The sequence below is a fragment of the Oncorhynchus tshawytscha genome, linkage group LG09 (assembly GCF_018296145.1).
Source record: "Oncorhynchus tshawytscha isolate Ot180627B linkage group LG09, Otsh_v2.0, whole genome shotgun sequence".
Lineage (NCBI taxonomy): Eukaryota > Metazoa > Chordata > Actinopteri > Salmoniformes > Salmonidae > Oncorhynchus > Oncorhynchus tshawytscha.
In genome coordinates, this window is record NC_056437.1 from 27,254,780 (window position 1) to 27,281,529 (window position 26,750).

At 40.0% G+C, this 26,750-nt stretch overlaps 1 protein-coding gene across 1 annotated transcript in view; it reads right to left on the bottom strand.

Moving 5' to 3' along the window:
• Positions 1 to 6,801: 6,801 nt before the first annotated feature.
• Positions 6,802 to 26,750, bottom strand: part of LOC112257673 (androgen receptor) — a 52,754-nt gene continuing 32,805 nt past the window's right edge. The window contains exons 4-8 of the mRNA XM_024431430.2: positions 13,503 to 13,781; positions 13,160 to 13,304; positions 10,496 to 10,626; positions 8,882 to 9,033; positions 6,802 to 8,708 (exon numbers count right to left, since the gene is read on the bottom strand). Coding sequence (XP_024287198.1) covers positions 8,550 to 8,708; positions 8,882 to 9,033; positions 10,496 to 10,626; positions 13,160 to 13,304; positions 13,503 to 13,781 — 866 coding nt within the window. The 3' untranslated portion in view covers positions 6,802 to 8,549. The remainder of the gene's footprint in view (positions 8,709 to 8,881; positions 9,034 to 10,495; positions 10,627 to 13,159; positions 13,305 to 13,502; positions 13,782 to 26,750) is intronic.

A 26,750-nucleotide genomic window follows, 5' to 3' on the forward strand; every position in this document is an offset into this window, starting at 1 on the left:
AAACCAGATGGGATTGCGTATCGCTGCAGAATGTTGTGGTAGCCATGCTGGTTAAGTGTGCCTTGAATTCTAAATAAATCACTGACCGTGTCACCAGCAAAGTACCATCACACCACCTCCATGCTTCACGGTGGGAACCACACATGCAGAGATCATCCATTCAACTACTCTGCATCTCACAAAGACATGGCGTTTGGAACCAAAAATCTCCAATTTGGACTCATCAGACCAAAGGACGGATTTCCACAGGTCTAATATCAATTGCTCATGTTTCTTGGCCCAAGCAAGTATCTTCTTCTTCTTGGTGTCCTAGAAGTGGTTTCTTTGCAGCAATTCGACCATGAAGGCCTGATTCACGCAGTCTACTCAGAACAGTTGTCTGTTACTTTAACTCTGTGAAGCCTTTATTTGGGCTCCAATTTCTGAGGTTGGTAACTCTAATGAACTTATCCTCTGCAGCAGAGGTAACTCTGGGTCTTCCTTTCCTGTGGTGGTCCTCATGAGAGCCAGTTTCATAACGCTTGATGGTTTTTGCGACTGCACTTGAAGAAACTTTAGAAGTTCTTGACATTTTCCGGAGTGACTGGCCTTCATGTCTTATGAATGGTGGACTGTCATTTCTCTTTGCTTATTTGAGCTGTTCTTGCCATAATATGGACTTTATCTTTTTACCAAATAGGGCTATCTTCTGTATACCACCCCTGCCTTGTCACAACACAACTGACTCAAACGCATTAAGGAAAGAAATTCCACAAATTAACTTTTAACAAGGTATACCTGTTAATTGGCATGCATTCCAGGTGACTACCTCATGAAGCTAGTTGAGAGAATGCCAAGAGTGTGCAAAGCTGTCATCAAGGCAAACGGTGGCTGCTTACCTCCAACACAATAAAATATATTTGATTTGTTTTAACACAATTATTTTGGTTACCTGATGATTCCATATATGTTACACTTATTCTACAATGTAGAAAATAGTAAAAATAAAGAAAAACCTGTATTGAGTAGATGTCCAAACTTTTGACTGGTAACGTATGTAAATGTGATGTTTCCTGTGGTGTGTGTGATGTATTATTTATTTATTTTTTACAAAAATGTCTTAACAGTTTTTGCTTTGTCATTATGGTGTATTGTGTGTAGATTAGAGAGGGGAAAAATAAATTACAGCTAGTTTTCCCCTCCCCACTCAGACTCCCCCCAGGCAGTCCCAGCTAAATTCTTGCTTGCTTAAGAAATATTGTTTTGCTAAAAACCTATTTTTGTCAGTTTCCATAAATCTATTACAGTGAGGTTTTTCCAGAAATGATTTGATATTGGTATAAAAACAGCTGTGTTTCCTTAAGAATCCAGGGGAGCCAGCTTCTAGTTTTAAAGCGTACTAATAACCTGTTCTAAATGCTCTATGGTCTTATCAAGAAGGAATTTTCAAGATCGATTGGATTCTATTATATTTTTGTCAATAAGCAGACGCATTAATTAATTGCCCTAAGGGGCTAAGTTGTATTAAATTTATATGTAATGATTGAACTGTGGTGGCATACTGTATGTGTTCCCCGGATTTGCAACAGTGAAAAATACTTAAAATGACAGTTCAATATCAACCAAAACATTTGATGTGTAACTGTATATCAATGACAAAACATAATGCAAGTGGTTTATACTGCAAAACCTTTTTTGCATTGTATGAAGTACTTAGGACAGGGGTGCTCAAACCTTTGGCCTGGTGGGCCCTGGGCTGAACAAATAGACATGTTTTATTTAGAATTATAAACTGAGTCGTTCGAGCCCTGGATGCTGATTGGCTGAAAGCCGTGGTATATTAGACCGTGTACCACGGGTATGACAAAACATGTATTTTTACTGCCCTAATAATGTTGGTAACCGGTTTGTAATATCAATAAGGCACCTCTGGGGTTTGTGGTATATGGCCAATATACCACGGCTAAGGGCTATATCGCGACACTCCACGTTGCCTCGTACTAAGGAACAGCCCTAATGCCTTGGTATATTGGCCATATACCACACCCCCTCGTGCCTTATTGCTTAAATATAAAATGTAAAACATTGCATTTTAGGTCTTGAAACAACTGCAGTTCTGCAGTTGCAGAATGTTGCAGTTTTAATTCTACTTCCTTGCAGTTCTACACATTTTGCCATAGCATATGAACATGACATCTGAGTGAGAGACTAACAAAATCAATGGGGGGCCCCTGGAAGTCAGGGCTCCTGGGCACGTGAGTTTGGTTTCCTCTGATTACTACCAGGTTTAATTAACTGGCTGGAATGACTTACCTAGTGTCGTATCTTTACTAACATTAAATTGAAGACTTAGTTTTTATCAAAGATTCTCTGTAATTAGTATTACGTGATCAAACTGATTAATCATGTAACTGTAATTAACTAGGAAGTCAGGGCACCAAGGAAAATTATTCAGATTACAAAGTTACAATTTCCCAATATAATCTTTCAGATATTTTCATATCTGATCAATAGTCATCTGATTAATTATTTATTTGACCTCACGTTAGTCTCATTCACAAGCATTTCGCTACACTCGCATTAACATCTGCTAACCATGTGTATGTGACAAATAAAATTTGATTTGATTCCAAACATCTTAAATTGTTGGTTATCTGCACGTACCCAGTCTTCACTATGCGTCATCTATACATCAATTGTCTTAAATCATTTATTTATTACTAAGTAATCACAGAAATGCATAAACAAAACAACAAAGTAAATATGGTTACAAGAAATGATAGGAGAATGTGCCCTAGTGGGCTAAACCGGCATGGCGGCTTGTTAGACAAAAGGGAAGTGGGGGTCGACTAAGAAGTCACTACAGAGTAAATAATTATAACAATTGAAATGCTAATCCTTTACACATGAACGTTCACTCATTCGGAAACAATTGCAATCAATATATATATATATATATTTATTTACGCTCAGTGTCGTCTTGATCGCTGTTGAAAAGTTCGTTTCTGAAACAAATACAGTATGTACATTTTAAAGTAAGTGAAACACACATTTACACTTGATTGTTTTTAATATTATGCAAAGGAAAATAAACAAGGTACACTAAGAACTACCTGACAAATCATATCAATAGCTGAAAATGGACAATCAATTTACAGGTTACGGATGGGGGTCATTCTTAAATAGACTCATTCAATAGTAATAACTTCACATAAGAGACATTGTAAAAATACAACAAACTTTCAAAGATTCGGTAACACCATTTTGATGGTCAGAATTGCCTCATCTTTAAGAAGTCATGCAACTTTGCATTTTACTCACAGAATATTTAAATCAATACTACTACAGAAGGCAGTCAAAAAGCATTAACAATTTATTTTGTAAGAAAAATGTTCAGCCATTACATTTTGTAACAGACATAAAATGTCAGTAACATGTACACAAATAATTGCACCATTTACACAAAAACAGATTAATATACAAATGTATAAATACATACAGCTATGTCCATTTTGACTTTTTAATATACTTGTGATGTCATTTACTTGTAGGCTTATATGGAAATTTAAATGTTGGTCTACCATTTTAAAGTAAAGTTAATGATGGAAAATCGTTTATTGCTTGACAGAGCAATCCTGTTCTCCAAGTCAATCTAAAAAAGAATGTTGAAAACATGTATAATGATAAACAAAATAGTAATTGCATGATTACTGGGTGTATGCAGAGAGCGCTTTATCTTTGATAATTTCCTTAAATCTATTTACCTCACAATTCAAATTCAGTCATGTGGAGTCAGTATGGTAGACACAACTGCTGCTAATTTTACTTTACAGATTATTTAAAAGTTACATGAACTGTAAAATAATATATGGTATAACATCTATGCTTTTTTAAGGCCTTCATATTTAGGGCCCTATAAAATCTGCAGACATCACGGAATCCAGACATAAATGGATTTCAACAATATTCAAAAGTGTGTTGAATATGAATCAAATGTTTATTTGCACAAGTTCCGCACAAGATATGAAAATAATGCATCAGTTTTTTTCCTGAAACTTTCAGAAGAAGCAATGGCATGGGACTGCCCCTGTCTGTGTGGTGACCGCACTTTGTGTAACCAGTTAGCGACGCTAATGATAACTGTATTGTGGGTATTGTAATTTTTACAGTGCAAAACTAAAATTGAAAACTTATCTGAAATCAGAAAATGTAAATGGGGAAAATACTAAACTGAATTTGACAAAATATATATAATTATAGAGCCCTATAGTACATTTTGAATTAGTACTCAGAGATATTTTCCAATTTGGGTTGCCTGATTTGAGATGTTTTTTAAGGAAAACCCTGTAATGAGTAACAAATGAATACAACAATACCAATCAATGTACAGGTTTTAACAAATTGTCATCTGATGTATTAAACATTTAAATGAACAGTGTCATTGCTTATAGGCATAGCCTATGTCTCTCCAGAAGAGAGAATGTCAGATATCTTCAGGTGAGCAATTGTAACCTAAGACTGAATTCAATCAAATCTGCTGTAGCAATATTTATGCAGTGTCCTTGTGTACACAACTTCTGTAATGTACACGTGTCTTAATCTGCGGTTTTTACCAAAACTATTTTGCAATTGTGTTTAGCACATTGGACAACTGCTAATGTAAAAATGACTTTATAAAATACATTTGATCGATTGTTTGTAAGGGAAATAGTATATTTATATACATGATACTGCTTGAAAATTTCAATGGGGTTTGATTGAATTGAGCTATTTAGATAATTGCAGTCCATTTATAAGATTTATGGTCATCAACGACAAAAGTTTCTTACATCTCAATTGACAGTAATATGCGTTATAGAGAAAGGGTTTAAGTCACAATGTGAATAGAGCTTTATGCACAAGCTATTGAAGAGATATAGACTCAGTGGCCAGTTTTTATTCACCCCTTTCATGAAAATGGTTCTTCCTACCGACAGTGAGTCACGTCGCTTGCTGTATAAAGAAGGCAGACGGGCATTGAGGCATTCAGTTACTGTTTGATTTAATGTTAGGATGGGCAAAACTAGTGGCCTAAGCGAATTTGAGCATGGTATGATTGTCGGTACCAGGTGCACCAGTTCTTATCCAGAGCGTCTTACAGGAGCAATTAGGGTTAAGTGCCTTGCACATGAACAGATTATCCACCTTGTCAGCTCGGTTACTGGCCCAACATTCTAACCACTAGGATACCACCATTTGTTCAATCCGATGTCGAAGACCATGAAAATGGGATCTTTCTGGAGTTTTTTTGTTTTCAAGATATCTACATGAAGATTTCACCATTTTAAAGGCATATAATTACATTCTTAATATGATAATGCATTTCACCTTATCTAAAATATGAAACTGTTTGATTTTAAGAAGTAATTTAAGCCACAGTTGGCATATAAAAACAAAGACAGGGAATTTATTGAATTAAACTATTGTTTTGTGCTGTCCTTGAATCCAAAGTTTTATTTTGTTGAGGAATCTGAACAAAAAGGTCACTCACTTAATTTGAACTAATGACAAAATGAATTGACACCATTCATTCCTATGTGAAGACTCAATAGAGCAATTGAAGCCAAGGAATTCTGTTAAGATGGCGTATCATGCGTACATAACATGCGCAGTGTCGTGTCTTTACTATCATTAAATTGAAGACTTTGAAGATAGTTTTTATCAAAGATTCTCTGTAATTAGTATTACGCGATCAACTGATTAATCATGTAACTGTAATAAACTAGGATGTCGGCACCAAGGAAAAATATTCAGATTATAAGGTTAAAATTTCATAATATAACCTTTCAGATATTTTCATATCTGATCCATAGTCTTCTGATTAATGAATTATTTACTTTACCTCACGTTAGTCTCATTCCAAACGTCGTAAATTGCTGGTTATCTGCAAGAACCCAATCTTCACTATGAGTCATCCATACATCAATTGTCTTAAATCATTTATTACTAAGTAATTCACAGAAATGCATAAACAAACAAACAAGGTAAATGTGGTTACAAGAAATGATAGGGGAATGTGCCCTAGTGCGCTAAACCGGCATCGCGGCTTGTTAGACAAAAGGGGAAGTGGGGGTTCAACTGAGATGAGACACTACAAAGTTGATAATTATAACAATTGAAATGCTAATCCGTTGCATATGAACGCTCACTCATTCGGGAACAATTGCAATCAATATATATATATTTACGCTCAGTGTGTCGTCGGAATCTTTGTTGAAAAGTTTGTTTCTTTTGGAGAGTTTTGTACCTCTCTCTCTCTGTCTTGGTTAGAGGGGATAGTTCAGAACGACATTCATTCAGTTGTTATAGATTGGGTGTTTCGGCGGATGTCGTTCTTCGCGTTCAATGACACCGAATTCCTAGCTGCAGACTAGTAATTAATATCAAAGACTTGTTCTTATTCTGTCTGTATCGATAGTCTAAGAGTTTAACCACGTGGTATGGTTAAAAGATTCCGCAATGGTCTACAACCTTCATCCTCTCCTAATGGAGAAAAACATGGTCTGGTGATAATTTCCCAATGTTGGGTTTTATTCGGAATTGCAGAAAAGGGGCTGTCCCAGGATGCCTGACCCTAACTGGGCTCAGGGGCGGTCCTCTGATTTAGTTCAAAATAAAAAGGGAATTGTATTTTCCTTCATTAAACAGTCCAAAATCATATTAAACAATTTTACAAACAGTATCGTACTCACTCATTCATCTTATACAACAATTAGATGTAAACCTCATATCTGAGGCTATTATATAAACAGGGTGTGGCCACATTACCATAACAATCTCCCATGAGCTTCCCCAAGTTGTAACAAACGGACGTAGCTGGATTCTTCACCAATCTTTTATACTTTCTCCGGAACATGAAATTTGTTCGTACCTCAAGTTCTGTGAGGTGGAAGAAATTCCTTTGTGCTCTATGAAAATTTACTCTGCTTCTTATACTATGTGGCAGGGTCTTCTCAGGAATTTACGACATCTCTCTGACCACAGCAGCCTAGTTGAAGGAGGCAGGGAGAGGGGGATGGGGCTTGCTATACCCAAAGAGGGCAATGTCATGACAGCAGTTTGAGCTACTCCAGGAAGTGACGTTACAGGCTAGCTCTATGCTGCCCCCTCTCATTGAGTAACTAAAGTTGAAGGCTGACTGGGATACTGCAGGCTGCCATTAGCTACTAAATTTTCCTTGTGCGATTTTTAAAATAATTGGTTCAGGGACATACATTTGGTGTAATAGAGGCAATTATTGGCACCATGATTATTTTTTTTACACGATTGACCACGAAGATTGCTATTTTCCCATTCACTATAATGTTGGATCCTGTTTTCTTCAGACAATGCCTGCAGTACCACGGTCGGACTTGAACTTCAAGGCTTCAACGAGAAGAGGCATTCGTTCTCCCCTGGTTTGAACATTGTTTGCATTTAATGGACCTCATAATAGAGCAATTGTTGGTTCCAAATGGCCACATGAATTTGGCACGCTATGTCCCCCCACTTCTAAAACCAAAGTTCCGCCCCTGTTTTTTTCAGTAAAGATTAAATCATTCTAACATCTACAAACACATGGCGCATGCACCTCTGTATGTTTTGATGAACTAAAGAATGCAAATATTCAGGCTGCGTTAAACCTTTTAGAGGATTTTCAGCATTAATAGATTATAAGTATGTTCAGTTTGACCAACTAACTTGGGCACAGTACTGTCATGTGTGATGCAAAAGAGTCATCTGAAACTACATGCAGACTAAATGTGCAGCAAGTTGTAGAAGGTTTCATACTATGATTTACTTTTAAATAACTCAATAGAGATCCACTGCCACTGAAAATATTCTGGAAAGTTATTAATTCCAATTGTCTCGCTTTGTGTCTGGAATTAGTTAGTCACCGTTTGTTCACTACCTAAATAACTAGCAAGAAACATTTAAATACTGTACAATACATGTAGTGACTTATGCGTTGTAAATGTATATTGAAAATAGCCTTCTAGTACAACATAGTCAGTCAGATACAACCTTTGAGTAGTTAGCTAGTTAATACAGCGACTGTATGTAAGAGTATACTGCAAACGACTGTTTCACATTCCTTTTGGTAATAGTTTTTTGCATAGCACAATCTCATGAAAGTTCCTAAAGTAGAGATATGCATAGCTATGTTTAACTGTTTCTGCATTTTTAGTTTTGTCTTCATCCAGTCAATGGATGACATTCTTCTGTTTCTTACATTTGACATAACACTACTACCGGTAGTCTTGTGTATTTTTTTTCTTGAAATACAGGACAGATTGGGCTGTCAACAAGGTGACACCTTGCAACTTGAAATAAATGCTAAAACCTTGCTGCCCTTCTGAGAAAATTATCTCAATTATGTCTGATAAGCGGCTAAACTACTGTAATGATACAATGATTTCAGAAATGGAACATTGAGCTATTAGATATAAAAAAAGGAGAGAGAGAACATTACAAGGGAAACACTACAGAGCCTTGGCTGAAGTATATAGGCAGCTTGGATTGGATTTTTCTCAGTATGATGGCAAATCCTGCTACTTGTGGAACAGGATTGGTTTAGCCAAGCCTGCCAGGATCTTTGGCAAATGTACTGAGATTATCTCTGCAATCATCTCTGGAAAGTTGATCTTGGTGGGCAGAGACTGGGCCTGGACAAACAGATCAAATGTAAACTGCTGGAGTTTCCTCACAACCTGGGGGTTGGAAAGATGGACAGAGACAAGACAAAGTTACAAATCGGTCACATTCTACGATTTTGCTTTGGAAAACAAAGTAAGAAATTCATAATTTAGCAGATTTTTATCATACATTCTATGACAACAGAATAAATCAAATACAGTTATTGAGGATGCACATTGTCTCTCACCGGTTGGAGGGAATCCATGAGACGGGTGAGTTGATACAACCTCTGAGAGCAGTTGGACTTCCTTCCATAGTTAATGACGCGACCAAGTTCATTGATGTAGGTCAGCCGCAATTCATCAAAGTACTTCTGACTCTTAAGACCGTCCACTGGAACTGCAAATGAGACAGCATGTAGTTGGTTTGTCCGCAATATTGAATCTCTGTTAATTAAACTATAAAAAATGCACTGATTGGTTTCAATGGAAGCTACACTATACTGTATATACTAAAGTATGTGGAACTCCCTTCAAATTAGTGGATGTGGCTATTTCAGCCAAACCTGTTGCTGACAGGTGTATAAAATCGTGCACACAGCCATGCAATTTCCATAGACAAACATTGGCAGTAGAATGGCCTTACTGAAGAGCTCAGTGATTTTCAATGCGGCACCGTCATAGGATGCCACCTTTTCAACAAGTCAGTAGGTCAAATTTCTGCCCTGCTAGAGCTGCCCTGGTCAACTGTAAGTGCTGTTATTGTGAAGTGGAAACTTCTAGGAGCAACAACGGCTCAGCCGTGAAGTGGTAGGCGTGAAGTGGTACACGCGTAGCGTGTAAAAATTGCCTGTCCTCAGTTGCAACACTCACTACAGAGTTCCAAACTGCTTCTGGAAGCAGCATCAGCACAGGAACTGTTCGTCGGGAGCTTCATGAAATGGTATTCCATGGCCAAGCAGCTGCACACAAGCCTAAAACCACCATAGCGCAATGACGAGCATCTGCTGGAGTGGTGTAAAGCTTGCCGCCATTGGACATTGGAGCAGTGGAAACGAGTTCTCTGGAGTGATGAACCAATCCCGCTTTACCATCTGGCAATCCGACAGACTAATCTGGGTTTGGCGGATGTTAGGAGAACACTACCTGCCCCAATGCATAGTGCCAACTATAAAGTTTGGTGGAGGAGGAATAATGGTCTGGGGCTGTTTTTCATGTTTCGGGCTAGGCCCCTTAGTTCCAGTGAAGGGAAACCTTAATGCTACAGCATACAAGAACATGCTAGACGATTCTGTGCTTCCAACTTGTGGCAACAGTTTGGGGAATGCCCTTTCCTGTTTCAGCATTACAATGCCCCCATGCACAAAGTGAGGTCCATGCAGAAATGGTTTGTCAATCGGTGTGGAAGAACTTGACTGGCCTGCACAGAGCCCTGACCTTATCCCCATTGAGCACCTTTGGGATGAATTGGAATGCCGACTGCGAGTCAGGCCTAATCACCCAACATCAGTACCAGACCTCAGTAATACTCTTGTGGCTGAATGGAAGCAAGGCCCTGCAGCAATGTTCCAACATCTAATGGAAAGGCTTTCCAGAAGAGTGGAGACTGTTATAGCAGCAAAGGGGGTACCAACTCTATATTAATGCCCATGATTTTGGAATGAGATGTTCAACAAGCAGGTGTGCACATACTTTTGGTCATGTAGTGTATCTCAAATTGTATTCCATTTCCACAGCATTATGAAAATGGCCTAGAGGAAATTGCTTGCAAGTCAATTTCATGAAAGAAGAAATACACAATGTGATGCTTTCTATAATCTGTTAATGGACCTCTCAGCCTTTGTCTGGGCAACAACACTCACTGATGCTGAAGAGGAGCAGGGCCTTCATGCAGAGGAACTCTTCCTGAGTGACTTGCAGCAGGACAAACTCCTGGGAGAGTTGTCTCATCCGTATGCAGTGATCGAACATGCTGGAGATGTGCATCCGATGGCTGGGGACATGAGAAAAGAGAGGAGGAACAGGGTGAGATACAGTATATTCAGAATGAGCCAATAAAAAGACGGGGGGTAGCCTATGGGGAATATATTAAGAAAGGGATCATCTGTTGCTATGAGAGATTATGTATAGAGGGGGCAAATAGATGAGAGGATAAGATGGCGAGACCAGTATGTGAAACTTTTGCAATGATTACAAAATTGGCATCCTCCCTCTTTTTGACGATAGTTATATGTGACCTTTGACCTACTGCTAAGCGGGCAAATCTGTTTGTAATGATGTCATCTCAACCATCTGAATACAGGATTGCAATGATTGTTACCGAATCTTTTTTTTTTTCCGTAGTTAATAAAATAAAATAAATGTCATGTGGAGATGTCGCTACTGGAAGCTCACACACTTTTTGCATAAAGAAGTAGGAAAGAATTTCCTGTCTCGGCATCAGACCTACCTAATTCTCACTTGAATCATAGTTTTTGTGTTTCATAGGCTAAATTACACATTCTGTTAACATCTGACTCAAAAGTCTTGCAATTTGTAGTCTATGACATTTCAGATCTAGATATGATAAATATTACAAAGTAGTTTGGATGTATTGAACAATTTTCTTCAAAGTAACTTTAAGTAAACTATATTTTACTCAAGGGTAGCTTTAGTGTAGCTTAACTTCTTCCAGTGTGGTAGCTTGGTAAACTATATAATCTTCCCCAACACTGCTTATAGTACATGTTAGAAGGTTATATTCTCTATATTACTTAGCTACATGGATCAATGCTAATAAGGGTACTCTAGTTCCAACATTTATATTACCAATTAATAATGCATTCATTATAGGTAATATACACTACATTACCAAAAGTATGAGGACACTTCCACATCGAACATCTCATTCCAAACTCATGGGCATTCATATGGGGTTGGTCCCCCCCTTTGCTGCTATAACAGTATAACAGCCTCCACTCTTCTGGGAAGGCTTTCAAGTACATGTTGGAACATATACCCCATAGTGTCAAAGTGGAATTATATTTTTAGAAATGTTTACTAATGAATTACCAATGAAAAGCTGAAGTGTCTTGAGTCAATAAGTATTCAACCCCTTTTGTTATGATAAGTCTAAATAAGTTCAGGAGTAAAAATGTGCTTGACAAGATACATAATAAGTATGGACTCACTCTGTGTGAAATAATAGTGTTTAGCATGTTTTTGAATGACTACCTCATCTCTGTACCCCACACATACAATTATCTGTAAGGTTTCCTCAGTCGAGCAGTGAATTTCAAACACAAAGACCAAGAAGGTTTTCCAATGCCTTGCTAAGAAGGGCACCTATTGGTAGATGGGTAAAATAAAAAAATAAAGCAGAAATTGAATATCAATTTGAGCATGGTGAAGTTATTAATGCACTACGAAGACACAGGATCCTTCCTAACTCATTTGCCGGAGAGGAAGGAAACCGCTCAGGGATTTCACCATGAGGTCAATGGTGACTTTAAAACAGTTACAATTTAATGGCTTTGATAGGAGAAACCTGAGGATGGATTAACAACATTGTAGTTGTTGATTTCAAGCATAGTGGTGGCTGCATCATGTTATGGCTATGCTTGTAATCATTAACGACTGGGGAGCTTTTCAGGATAAAAACTAAATGGTGCTAAGCACAGGCAAAATCCTAGAGGAAAACCTGTTTCTACCAGACACTGGGAAATTAATTCACCTTTCAGCAGAACAATAACCTATAACACCAAGCCAAATCTACACAGGAGTTGCTTACCAAGAAGACAGTGAATGTTCCGGAGTGGCGGAGTTACAGTTTTGACTTAAATATGCTTGAAAATCTATGGCAAGACTTGAAAATGGTTGTCTAGCAATGATCAACAACCAGCAAGACTCACAGCTGTAATCACTGCCAAAGATGATTCTAACATGTATTGACTCGGGTGTGAATACTTATGTAAATTTGATATTTCTGTATTTAATTTAAAATACATTTGCAAAAAATTCTAAAAACATATTTTCACTTTGTCATTATTGGGTATTGTGTGTAGATGGGTGAGAGAGAAAATATATATTAATCCAGGCTGTAAGACAAATACATTTGGAATAATTCCAGGGGTATGGATACTTTCTGAAGACACTGTATGATTGAAGGCAAAAAAAAATCTAATATTCCTCAGGACTTTCCATGTGACAAAAGAACACCGAACAAGGAAATTAAATATAAATGTTACTGAAAGCCAGGTTTGTAAGCCCTTGTGCACATGTAATTCTAGACGTATCGGTGAGAAAGATAGACCGAGAGTGAGCAGGAGGTAGAGAGGGGGAAAGAGTGAGAAAAAAGAGAGACAGGGACAGAAAGAGATGGACAAAAAAATAAATTGGTATCTGCCATACTTATTACAGCCAACTCACTGGAGGAAATCTCCACCAACATAATGGGGACAACACTGAGTTGGTGGACCTGGTGGTAATAAGGTAATTTAGCAGAGATAATTGAATTCACTTTCACACCGTATCACATTATCACATACTCATTGAAAACAAGGTCCGGGGCAAAATAGAGCATTCTGCCGTTGGCATTCTTGTAGGACCTCCATCCCAAGCCGAACACCATCACCCCCATCCATGAATGCTGGATGACTGTCATCTGGTCATCCACATGCAGATTCCGAAAACCTGAGAAGAAAATGAATAACCACATGGAAATGGATAACAATCATTGATTACAATAAAATTATCAAAATATGATACATGCCTTCACGACCTCCAATGTGCTGCAATGCCATTGCAAACTTGTTATAAATAAAATGTAATCTTCTAAACAATTAATCAAGAACAACATGGAAATACATTTCTTCTATTCCAGTACTGTACCTGGCAAGCCTTTGGCCCACTTGACCACTTTGACAAGTTGGCGCTCCCCAAGTTCGTTGAGGCTGGTGAGCAGCGCTGCAGCTGAGTCAGGCTGGCATTGGTCATGTCCTGCATGTACCACCTCTGGCTCAATGGATTCCAAGATGTTAAGGAACACCAGCTGGGAATGGAAGCTCAGGCCGGATTGGGGAGAGACTCCCTGGATGGTATCAGTGGGGCCTTGGGTGGGAAGATCCTCCTCCGGACTCTTCAGCTGTACAATCTTCTTTAGTTTACGTGCTACATAAGGTCAAGAAATGGGACACGGATGAGTAATGGTAGAAGAATAGTGTAATATTTGGTGCAGCTGTTGTGAGAGAAAAATTACAAGATCGTTATAATACTGTTTATGCATCCATAATAGCTTTGATGAGTATTCTCTCATCTGTGTCTATGGGACTGAGTTGGGCATCTGGTGCTTGAGCTGACTTGTTGATAATAACCTACAGCTGGCATTCCATAGATAAGATGTGGTGTGTGTGACCCGAGATAGAGACAGCCTGGAGGAGTAGAACAATCCCTTATTGCGTCTAATCATTCTTGCATCTGGGAAATGGCACCGGGTGCAGATGACCACAGGAGATTAACCCAAGGTGGCTTATGATGCCCCCCGATCAGCATTGGAGGGGTGGAACCAGCCCTGACTAGGCATTTTTAGGTCTCTTATAGAAGATCTCTGTTTTTTCATTAAAGGTTCAACTCTCAGCAACACACCTGAGAGTGTGTGGTAGACCAGCTTCATTATTGCAATAATTAATCAATATTAAATATAGATGATTGTTTGAAGAAATTACAAAGTCTCTCTGTTTTCATGAATTTCCACAACACTGTTAACAATTGCCAAATCAGAGGAAAGAAAACCGTGAGAGGAATGAAAGTTTAAATATATCAAAAGAACAACAGAGAAGGGCGTACCAAGGGAGAGCATACTCTTTACAGGTGAGACTGTAAGAAGATATGTCACACTGTAAGCTATAGTGCAAAGCCAACTTGTTTCAAATAATATCACATTCAAAGTTTAATTATCACATTTAGTGCATTCGGAAAGTATTCAGACTCCTTTACTTTTTCCACATTTTGTTACGGTACAGCCTTATTCTAAAATTGACTAAATACAATGTTTCCACATAAATCTACACACAATACCCCATAATGACAAAGTAAAAACAGGTTTTTAGAATTATTTGCTCATTTTTATATAAAAATAAATAAATTGATTGATTACATTTACATAAGTATGCAGACCCTTTAACTCAGTACTTTGTTGAAGCACCTTTGGCAGCAATTACAGCACCAAGTCTTATTGGGAATGACGCTACAAGCTTGGCACACTTGTATTTGTGGAATTTATTTTATAAAATATTTTTAAAAAACTGAAATATCAAATTTACATAAGTATTCAGACCCTTTGCTTAGAGACTAGAAATTGAGCTCAGGTGCATCCTGTTTCCATTACAAATCCCTGAGCTGTTTCTACAACGTGGTTTCATTCCATCTGTGGTAAATTCAATTGATTGGACATGATTTGGAAAGGCACACACCTGTCTATATAAGGTCCCACAGTTGACAGTGCATGTTGGAGCAAAAATCAAGCCAAGAGGTTGAAGGAATTGTCCGTAGAGCTCCAAGACAGGATTGTGTTGAGGCACAGATATGGGGAAGAGTACCAAAACATTTCGGCAGCATTGAAGTTCCCTAAGAACACAGTGGCCTCCATCATTCTTAAATGGAAAAAGTTTGGAACCACCAAGACTCTTCCTAGAGCTGGCCGCCCGACCAAACTGAGCAATCGTTTCTCTGTGGAGTTGGGAGAACCTTCCAGAAGGACAACCATCTCTGCAGCACTCCACGAATCAGGCGTTTATGGTAGTGGTCAGACGGAAGTCACTCCTCAGTAAAAAGCGCATGACAGTCCGTTTGCAATTTGCCAAAAGCCACATAAAGGACTCTCAGACCATAAGAAACAAGATTCTCTGGTCTGATGAAACCAAGATTGAACTCTTTGGACTGAATGCCAAGCGTCACGTCTGGAGGAAGCCTGGCACCATCCTTATGGTTAATCATGGTAGTGGCAGCATCATGCTGTGGGGATGTTTTTCAGTGGCAGGGACTGAGACACTAGTCAGGATTGAGGGAAAGATGAATGGAGCAAAGAGAGATCCTTGATGGAAACCTGCTGCAGAGTGCTCAGGACCTCAGACTGGGGTGAAGGTTCACCTTCCAACGGGACAACGACCTTAAGCACACAGCCAAGACAACGCAGGAGTGGTTTCGGGACAAGTCTCTGAATATCCTTGAGTGGCCCAGCCAGTGCCTGGACTTGAACCTGATCAAAAATCTCTGTATAGACCCTGAAAATAGTGTGCAACAACGCTTCCCATCCAACCTGACAGAGCTTGAGAGGATCTGCAGAGAAGAATGGGAGAAACTCCCCAAATACACTGTGCCAAGCTTGTAGCGTAATACGCAAGAATGTGAGGCTGTGATCGCTGCCAATAATGCTTCAACAAAGTACTGAGTATAAGGGTCTAAACACTTATGTAAATTATATATACAGTACCAGTCAAAAGTTTGGACACATCTACTCATTCAAGGGTTTTTATTTATTTTTACAATTTTCTACATTGTAGAATAAAAGAAGACTTCAAAACTATGAAATAACACCTATGGAATCCTGTAGTGACCAAAGAAAGCGTTTACAGTTGAAGTAGGAAGTTTACATACTGTTACGGGTGTGTACTGGAGGCGAAGTCAGGTGTAGGAGAGCAGAGTGTAGTTAACAGGCACACTTTTTATTCCGGTCCAAACGAAAGCATATAAGTACATAAATGTACCCAAAACATGAAACACGAACATAAGTCTGGCGCGTGACAATACCAACATAGCATAAAACAACTTCACACAAAGACATGGAGGGGTACAGAGGACTAAATACATTCAGTGTGATTAGGGAATGAAAACCAGGTGTGTATGGAACCAGACAAAACAAATGGAAATATGAAAAATGGAGCGGCGATCGCCGAATGCCGCCCGAACATGGAGAGAGGCCGACTTCGGCAGAAGTCGTGACACATACACTTAGGTTGGAGTCATTAAAACTTGTTTTTCAACCACTCCAGAAATGTCTTTTTAACGAACTATGGTTTTGGCAAGTCGGTTAGGATATCTACTTTGTGCATGACACAAGTCATTTTTCCAATAATTGTTTACAGACAGATTATTTCACTTATAATTCACTCTATCACAATTTCAGTGGGTCAGAAGTTTACATGCACTAAGTAAACTGTGCCTTTAAACAGCTTGGGAAATTCCTGAAAATGATGTCATGGCTTTAGAATCTTCTGATAGGCTAATTGGCATCATTGGAGTCAATTGGAGGTGTACTTGTGGATGTATTTCAAGACTTACCTTCAAACTCTTTGCTTGACATCATGGGAAAATCAAAAGAAATCAGCCAAGACCTCAGAAAATAAATTGTAGGCCTCCACAAGTCTGGTTCAACATTGAGAGCAATTTCCAAATGCCTGAAGGTACTACGTTCATCTGTACAAACAATAGTACGAAAGTATAAACACCATGGGACCATGCAGCCATCATACCGCTCAGGAAGGAGACGTGTTCGGTATCCTTGAGATTAACGTACTTTGGTGCGAAAAGTGCAAATCAATCCCAGAACAACAGCAAAGGACCTTGTGAAGATGCTGGAGGAAACAGGTACAACATTATCTATATCCATAGTAAAACGAGTCCTATATCAACATAACCTGAAAGGCCGCACGTGGGGACAAAGATCGTACTTTTTGGAGAAATGTTCTCTGGTCTGATGAAACAGAAATAGAACTGTTTGGCCATAAAGGGGGAGGCTTGCAAGCCGAAGAACACCATCCCAACCGTGAGGCATAGGGGTGGCAGCATGTTGTGGGGGTGCTTTGCACTTTGTTGCAGGATGGACTGGTGCACTTCACAAAATAGATGGCATGAGGAGAAAGGAAAATTATGTGGATATATTGAAGCAACATCTCAAGACATCAGTCAAGAAGTTAAAGTTTGGTCGCAAATGGGTCTTCCAAATGGACATTTTGTGGCAAAATGGCTTAAGGACAACAAAGTCAAGGTATTGGAGTGGCCATCACAAAGCCCTGACCTCAATCCTATAGAACATGTATGGGCAGAACTGAAATAGTGTGTGCGAGCAAGGAGGCCTACAAACCTCACTCAGTTACACCAGCTCTGTTAGGAGGAATGGGCCAACATTCACCCAACTTATTGTGGGAAGCTTGTGGAAGGCTACCCGAAATGTTTGACCCAAGCTAAACAATTTAAAGGCAATGCTATCAAATACTAATTGAGTGTATGTAAACTTCTGACCCACTGGGAATGTGATGAAAGAAATAAAAGCTGAAATAAGTCATTTTCTCTACTATTATTCTGACATTTCACATTCTTAAAATAAAGTTGTGATCCTAACTGACCTAAGACAGGGAATTTTTACTCGGATTAAATGACAGGAATTATGAAAAACTACTTTTAAATGTACTTGGCTAAGGTGTATGTAAACTTCCGACTTCACCTGTATATTTGAGATTCTTCAAAGCAGCCACGCCTTAATGATAGCTTTGCACACTCTTGGAAGTCTCTCAACCAGCTTCATGAGGTAGTCACCTGGAATGCATTTCAATTGACAGGTGTGCCTTGTTAATTTATGGGATTTCTTTCCTTCTTAATGTGTTTGAGCCAATCAGTTGTGTTGTGACACAGAAGATAGCCCTATTTGGTAAAAGACCAAGTCCATATTATGTTAAGAACAGCTCAAATAAGCAAAGAGAAACGACAGTCCATCATTACTTTAGGACATGAAGGTCAGTCAATCTGGAAAATTGCAGTCGCAAAAACAAGAGCTTTGATCAAACTGGCTCTCCTGAGGACCGCCACAGTAAAGGAAGACCCAGAGTTACCTCTGCTGCAGAGGACACGTTTATTTGAGTTACCAGCCTCAGAAATTGGAGCCCAAATAAATGCTTCACAGAGTCCTCAACTGGCAGCCTCATTAAACAGCACCCGCAAAACACCAGTCTCAACATCAACAGTGAATAGGCGACTCCAGGATGCTGGCCTTCTAGGCAGAGTTCCTCTGTCCAGTGTCTGTGTTCTTAATCTTTTCTTTTTATTGGCCAGTCTCAGATATGTCTTTTTCTTTGCAACTCTGCCTAGAAGGCCAGCATCCCGGAGTCGCCTCTTCACTGTTGACGTTGAGACTGCTGTTTTGCGCGTACTATTTAATGAAGCTGCCAGTTGAGGGCTTGTGGGGAGTCGAGATCTTCAGTTTCTTGGCAATTTCTCGCATGGAATAGCCTTATTTTCTCAGAACAATAATATACTGACAACTTTCAGAAGAAAGTTATTTGTTTCTGGACATTTTGAGCCTGTAATCGAACCCACAAATGCTGATGCTCCAGATACTCAACTATTCTAAAGAAGGCTAGTTTTATTGCTTCTGTAATCAGAACAACCGTTTTCAGGTGTGCTAACATAATAGCAAAAGGGTTTTCTAATGATCAATTATATATAATGTTGCAAATGTCGGAGAGACAGACAGCAAAGTTTATACAAATCTCCGCTGTTGAAAACAAAATGTTAGTCTAAAAGAAATGTGAGATAAGGTCTATATAGATGCTTTTTATAGTGGAGATCAAGTTTATAAGTTGCCTGGCTGGGCTGATGAGATAGTGGATTGCGCAGTCAGAAGGAACAGAGCAAATAGGCATTTTAATGTCATAGATTTACCAGGTGGCAACTTGTGCAATAGACACCGGCTGGAATGCAATTTTAACAAATCAGTATTCAGGATTAGACCCACCCATTGTATATATGGAATAATCAACAGAAAAAAGTGTTCTTAACAACACACACACACACAAACACACAGACACACGTCATACACAAGCAGACTCTTGTACTCACATATACACTCACACACATGCGTACGCCCATACTCACAAACACACTTACATACAGTGCCTTCGGAAAGTATTCAGGCCCCTTGACTTTTTCCACATTTAGTTACGTTACAGCCTTATTCTAAAATGGATTAAAGATTATTTTTTTTCAGCCATCTACACACAATAGAGGGTATGCCGATCTCTTCCATAATGACAAAGCAAAAACAGTTTTTGTAAATGTTTGCAAATGTATAAAAAGACATACCGTATGTACATAAATATTCAACCCCTTTGCTATGAGACTCAAAATTGAGTTCAGGTGAATCCTGTTTCTTTTGATCATCCTTGATGTTTCTACAACTTGATTGGAGTCCACCTGTGGTAAATGTAATTGATTAAACATGATTTGGAAAGGTCCCACAGTTAACAGTGCATGTCAGAGCAAAATCCAAGCCATGAGGTCGAAGGAATTGTCCGTAGAGCTCCGAGACAGGATTGTGTCAAGGCACAGATCTGGGGAAAGGTATCAAAAAATGTTGGCAGCATTGAAGGTCCCCAAGAACACAGTGGCCTCCATTATTCATAAATGGAATAAGTTAGGAACCAACAAGGCTCTTCCTAGAGCTGGCCAAACTGAGCAATTGGGGGAGAAGAGCCTTGGTCAGGGAGGTGACCAAGAACCCGATGGTCACTCTGACAGAGCTTGAGAGTTCCTCTGTGGAGATGGGAGAACCTTCCAGAAGGATAACCATCTCTGCAGCAGCACACCAATCAAGCCTTTATGGTAGAGTGGCCAGATGGAAGCCTCTCCTCAGTAAAAGGCACATGACATTCCGCTTGGAGTTTGCCAAAGGGCAGCTAAAGACTCTCTGGTCAAGATTCACCTTCCAACAGGACAACGACCCTAAACACCCAGCCAAGACGATGCAGGAGTGGCTTCGAGACAAGTCTCTGAATATCCTTGAGTGGCCCCGCCAGAGCCCAGACTTGAACCCGATCTAACATCTCTGGAGAGACCTGAAAATAACTGTGCAGCGACACTCCCCATCCAACCTGACAGAGCTCGAGAGGATCTGCAGAGAATAATGAGATAAATTCCCAAAATACAGGTGTGCCAAGCTTGTAGCGTCATACCCAAGAAGACTTGATACTGTGATTGCTGCCAAACGTGCTTCAACAAAGTACTGAGTTAAAGGGTCTAAATACTTATGTAAATGTGATATTTTTTATTTATATAAATTAGCAAACGATTCTAAAAACCACTTTTTACTTTGTCATTATGGGGTAATGTGTATCGATTGATAAGGGGGAAAAAACCATTTCATCCATTTTAGAATAAGGCTGTAACATAACAAAAATGTGGAAAAAGTCAAGGGGTCTGAATACTTTCCGAAGGCCCTGTACACATACACTCAAACACACACAGCCAACGATGCTGTCCCATGTACTGTATATTGAGACTGGACACTTCCTGTTTCCTTTATACTGTTTTTCAAACTGTGTTTTTATATACTGTATTGTTCACATAGCTCATTCTAATATATCTACTACTGTACATTGCATTTTTGTTACAATGTTTATATAAACCACATGTATTTATAAACTGGATTCTTAACATAGCCCACTGCAATATATCTACTGCTGTCAGGTTGGATGGGGAGTGTTGCTGCACAGCTTTTCAGGTCTCTCCAGAAATGTTCTATCAGGGTCTGCCATCTCCACAGAGGAACTTTAGAGCTCTGTCAGAGTGACCATTGGGTTTTTGGTCACGTCCCTGACCAAGACCCTTCTCCCCGTATTGATCAGTTTGGCCGGGTGGCCAGCTCTAGGAAAAGTCTTAGTGATGACAGAACTTATTCAATTTATGAATGATGGCGCCACTGTGTTCTTGTGGACCTTCAATGCTGCAGAAATATTTGGTACCCTTCCCCAGATCTGTGCCACAATCCTGTCTCGGAGCGCAACGGACAATTCCTTCAACCTAATGGCTTGGTTTTTGCTCTGACATGCACTGTCAACTGTGGACCTTATATAGACAGGTGTGTGCCTTTTCAAAATCATGTCCAGTCAATTGAATTTACCACAGATGGACTGCAATCAAGTTTTAGAAACATCTCATATCAGAACTCAGGATAAGACCCAGATGCAGACAGCTAGAGGCACAGGAGACAAAGGGCTGTGAGACATAGGTTTAATCCTAGTCACATGAAAGTGGGATGTATACGGAGGGTACGGGGCAACACAAGACGAACAGCAGAGGGACTAATGATCTTGGAGATGGGGAAAGGGCCGATAAAGCTGTGGGGAATGTTTGCGGGACTCCATCCTGAGGGGCAGGTCATGAGTGGACAGCCATGCCCTCTGCCTGAGATGATACCGGGGAGCCAAGGTCCGGTGTTGTTCGGCTTGTCGTCGATACCTGGAGGTGATCTTGAGAAGAGCTGACCGGGCTCTCTTCCAGGAATGGCGACAGCGGCGGGCAAACATTTGGGCTGAGGGTATGCCGATCTCTTCCTCTTGCTCCAGGAAGAGCGGGTACTGATACCTCAGGGAACACTCGAAAGGCGAGAGCCCAGTGGCAGAGCAGGGGAGGTTGTTGTGGGCATATTAAACCCACACGAGTTGCTAGCTCCAGGTGGTGGGGTTGACGGAGACAATGTTGCGAAGAGTCGTCTCCAGGTCTTGATTGGCTCGCTCCGACTGGCTGTTGGACTGGGGGTGAAACCCGGAGAATAGGCTGGCCAACGACCCAATGAACGTGCAGAATGCCTTCCAGAACGGGGCCGAGAACTGAGGACCCTGGTCGGAGACCATTTCCACCGAGAGTCCATGGATCCGGAAGACTTGCTGGGCCGTCTCTATGGCAGAGGGTAGCTTGGGGAGAGGAATAAAGTGAGCGGCTTTGGAAAACCAGTCCACTACTGTCAGGATGGCAGTGTTGCCATCAGACGGGGGAAGACCCGTGACGAAGTAAAGGGATATGTGAGACCAGGGACAGTGAGAGACAGGCAGTGGTTGAAGGAGACCAGCCGGAGCTTGCAGAGGACACATGTTCTGCACACCGTGCAGGCGGAGATGTCCGGGACCGTTGGTAGGCCACCAAAAGTGTTGCCACACAAAGGCCAGGGTCTGACGGGAGCCTGGGTGGCAGGCAAGCCTGAAGGAGTGGGCCCACTCCAGAACCGAGGAGCGGAAAGCGTCAGGCACAAGTGATGCTGCACCTCACGGACCTGCTTCCCTATTCCCCAGCTGAGTGCCGTCGCCAGACACGAGGTGGGAAGGACGGTCTCGGGATCCGAGGGCCGCAGGGCTATAGCGGCGTGACAGACTGATTTTGGACACCCGAGTGTCGCACTTGCTCCATTCGGGCTCAAACGTATCTGCCATGGTTTGCAGATAGAGGTCTTGAGTACGGAGCGAAAGATTCAGTGATGGGATTTCCTCCACTTGCTTAGAAATCAATATTTCCATCTTCATCATCTGAGTTCATTCATTAGGTCAGCAACTTCAATGAGTTCTGCTGATTTGTCATCCAACTTAGTCATTGTGTTTATTAACTGATTGTCATTGGTCTGCAGCATTTGGAGTAGAACATTGTTACTTTGAGTAACGTTCAACCAAACTTCATGCATGTTATCAAGTTGCGTGCTCTTGTTTGTAGACAACTCATCAGATGTATCTAGTTTGGCCTGGACATCGTCGTATTTAGTTTTGGCTAAATCGAGTTGTTCCTGTAGAAGACAATGTTGTTCCTGTAGAAGACGATTTTGTTGAAGAGTTTGTGCTCGTTCGTCGTCATAAGTTTTTGCGATAACTTTTAATTATTCGGTTTTCAAACGCGGTTCCATAGCTAGCAGTATTTTTCCCTTTTCTGTGTTTGTCATTAGTTTCCCAGTTCTCTCCGCCTGTCCCTTTATGTCTACCGTTTCCTGCCCGTGCTTCAGCTGAGCACTGCGGTATTGGACCAATGCCAATCTAGGATGGCAAGACATCAGGGCTAAACTGGAAAGAACCTTTACAAGGCCTGTGCCCGATGGTAGATTTTGGAGAGTGTTTGTTGCGATTTCTACTGTTTATCCGCTAATGGCATAGTTAGGATTGGTATCGCTGCTGAGATCAGAGATCAATCCTTTTATGTGTGAGGTGTTCACTAATTAGCGGGGGAGTGGGTACCAGCCCGTCTGATAGCTTGCACATTATTAAAACATTTGAGAGGGTTGAATTTTTTTCCCCCTATTTTTCCAAAGTTTGGATTTGGAATTCGTTGGAGGCGACAAAGACGATTTTAATCTATTTATAGACGTTAATGAACCATCACTACTGTATCAGTAATGTTGGAGGTGGATGTGAATGAATTTGCAAAAACAAATTGAATTGATTAATCAATGTTAATGATAAATCAAACTGTATTGGCTATTTGGGAATTAAAATGTAATTAACCTGAGAGCATTTCTTCATCTAGGTTAATATGGAAAAGTTTAAAATGTCTCATTTGATTGGAAGAACCTGAAAAGGTATGTTCAACAATTTAAATGAGACGATGAAATCCAATCAATTGAGATTGGCCCCCACTACCACTACCATCCTCAAAGGCACTAGGTCATGGCTCTGAGAACTATTTCAATTCTAGCTTGGTATATCGCTTTATGAGCACAGGCCCAGAATATACCTGTCCAGTTCTTATACAATATACTGTACATATGAACACCTGTTTTAACCCTCTCAGAGCCTATTCATGTGAAATACATGTTTGGAAGCAATTGTAAAGATAATGGTGGAGAAATCATTGCATATTAATCCCCAAAACGTATCATGTACTACCAATACTTTATCGAGCTAAGCCATCCATAGAAACCCAGACACAGGAAAGGAAAAATCTTATCTTGAATATTACCATAATTGTTCCAAATGCATAAAAGATAAATACACCAGGGCAAGGGATGACACATGGTCATGCATTTAGTGTCACACATGTTTGAGAATTGAATTGTTAAAAGAGTCCAATGTTCCACAGAGAAAAAATGTACCAGTTGTGAAGGATAACTAGGTGAGCAATGTGAGAGGGAGGATTGTATGTTGGTTATGGAATCAATGGCCATAGCAACAGTGGGCAGAGCATTTGATAAGGTCACACTTGGCAGAGTCAATGGGCACACCATGTCACAGGGATACAACTTGATATTATTAGCAGCTGAACAAATGTAGCAAACATTTACTGTACTGTTACAGTATTATAATGGATGTACTTCAACACAGCAAACAAATTGTTTCCATATTTTAACATTGGGATTAGTGTACTTTGTAATGTGTTATGCTGTTTTTCTATAAGTGTCTACCAAGGGTACACTGCCGTGAAAAAGTATTTGCCCACTTTCTGTTTTTTCTATATTTGCATATTTTTTACACTGAATGCTATCAGATCTTCAACCAAAACCTAATATTAGATAAAGGAAACCTGAGTGAACAAATAACACATTTGTATACTTATTTAATTAATTTAATTAGCAAAGTTATACAACACCCAATGCCCCTGTGGGAAAAGATTATTGCCCACTTAAACTCAATAACTGGTTGTGCCACCTTTAGCTGCAATGACTGCAACCAAACACTTTCTTGTGGTTGTTGATCAGTCTCTCACATGGCTGTGGGGGAATTTTGGCCCACTCTTCCATGCAGAACTGCTTTAACTAAGCTACATTTGTGGGATTTTGAGCATGAACTGCTCGTTTCAGGTCCTGCTATAACATTGGGTTTAGGTCTGGACTTTGGCTAGGCCATTCCAAAATGTTATATTTCTTGCTTTTCAGCCATTCTGATGTAGATTTGCTTGTGTGTTTTGGATCATTATCTTGCTGCATGTCCCAGCTGCACTTAAGCTTCAGCTCATGGAGGGATGGCCTGACATTCTCCTTTAGAACTCTCTGATACAGACCAGATTTCATGGTTCTTTCAATGATAGCAAGTCATCCAGGTCCTGAGGCAGCAAAGCATCCCCAAACCATCACACTACCACCACCATGCTTGACCATTGGTATGAGGTTCTTACTATGGAATGCAGTGTTTGGTTTTTGCCAGACATAACGAGACTCATGTCGTTAAAATGTCGACTCGAGTTTGCCAAAACGCACCTGTCAAGACTGGGCAAGTCTTTTGGAATAATGTTATATGGGTAGATGCCCCAAACTTGTTGGACGACATGATACCCTTTATGTCTGGCAAAAACCAAACACTGTCCAAAAATGGATGAAGCAACTGCAGATTGCCCCTTTAAGGAAATGTAGAGTGAACCATCGGTGCACCCTTGGATCCCAGTATTATTGTTCATTTATTTTTTCAATCTGCGTAATGAAAAGTGCCTCAGTAGCTGAATCAGTAATAAGCTGGTAAATCATGACATTTCTATTTCAGATGTAATAAATAACCCTTCATGTAATTTAGAGAAAGAAAATAATTAAAACATTCCTCCAAGGATTCCCAAATATATTAACAATTTTAGTATCTTATCTTGGCACTGATCTTTGCATAACACATAGTAAATAGGTCAGGTTAAGATCTACGCCTCCATCAAACTGATGCCAACCTAAACAAAGGCAGCCAAGACATGAGTTTTCTCTGTAACTCACCCAATTTAGAGGAAATCTAAACATATACAATATACTGATTTCCACATTCTTTACGGAATGGCTCAGATGAGTAGAGGAGATCTAATTAAGAGGTACACATGGCATTTGGTATTATTTCAGATTTGTAGGTATAGCTAAACAATGTCAAGCTGAAAATGAATTAATACTTGAGCGCCACTGAGTGTACAAAGCATTACACTTCCTAATATTGAGTTGCACTCTACATGGACTATACAAGGTGTCAAAAGCATTCCAGAAGGATGTTGGCCCATGTTGACTACAATGCTTCCCACAGTTGTGTCAAGTTGGCTGGATGTCCTTTGGGTGGTGGAACATGCTTGATACACATGGGAAACTGTTCACCGTACATTGCAGTTCTTGACACACTCAAACCTGTGCGCACGGCACCAACTATCATAGCCTGTTTCAATCTTTTGTCTTGCCCATTCACCCTCTGAATGGCACACATACACAATTCATGTCTCAATTGTCTCACGGCTTAACAATCATTCTTTAACCGGTCTCCTCCCCTTCATCTACACTGATTTGAAGTGGATTTAATAAGTGACATCAATAAGGGATCATAGCTTTTACCTTGATTCACCTGGTTAGTCTACAGTTGATGTCAGAAGTTTATATACACCTTA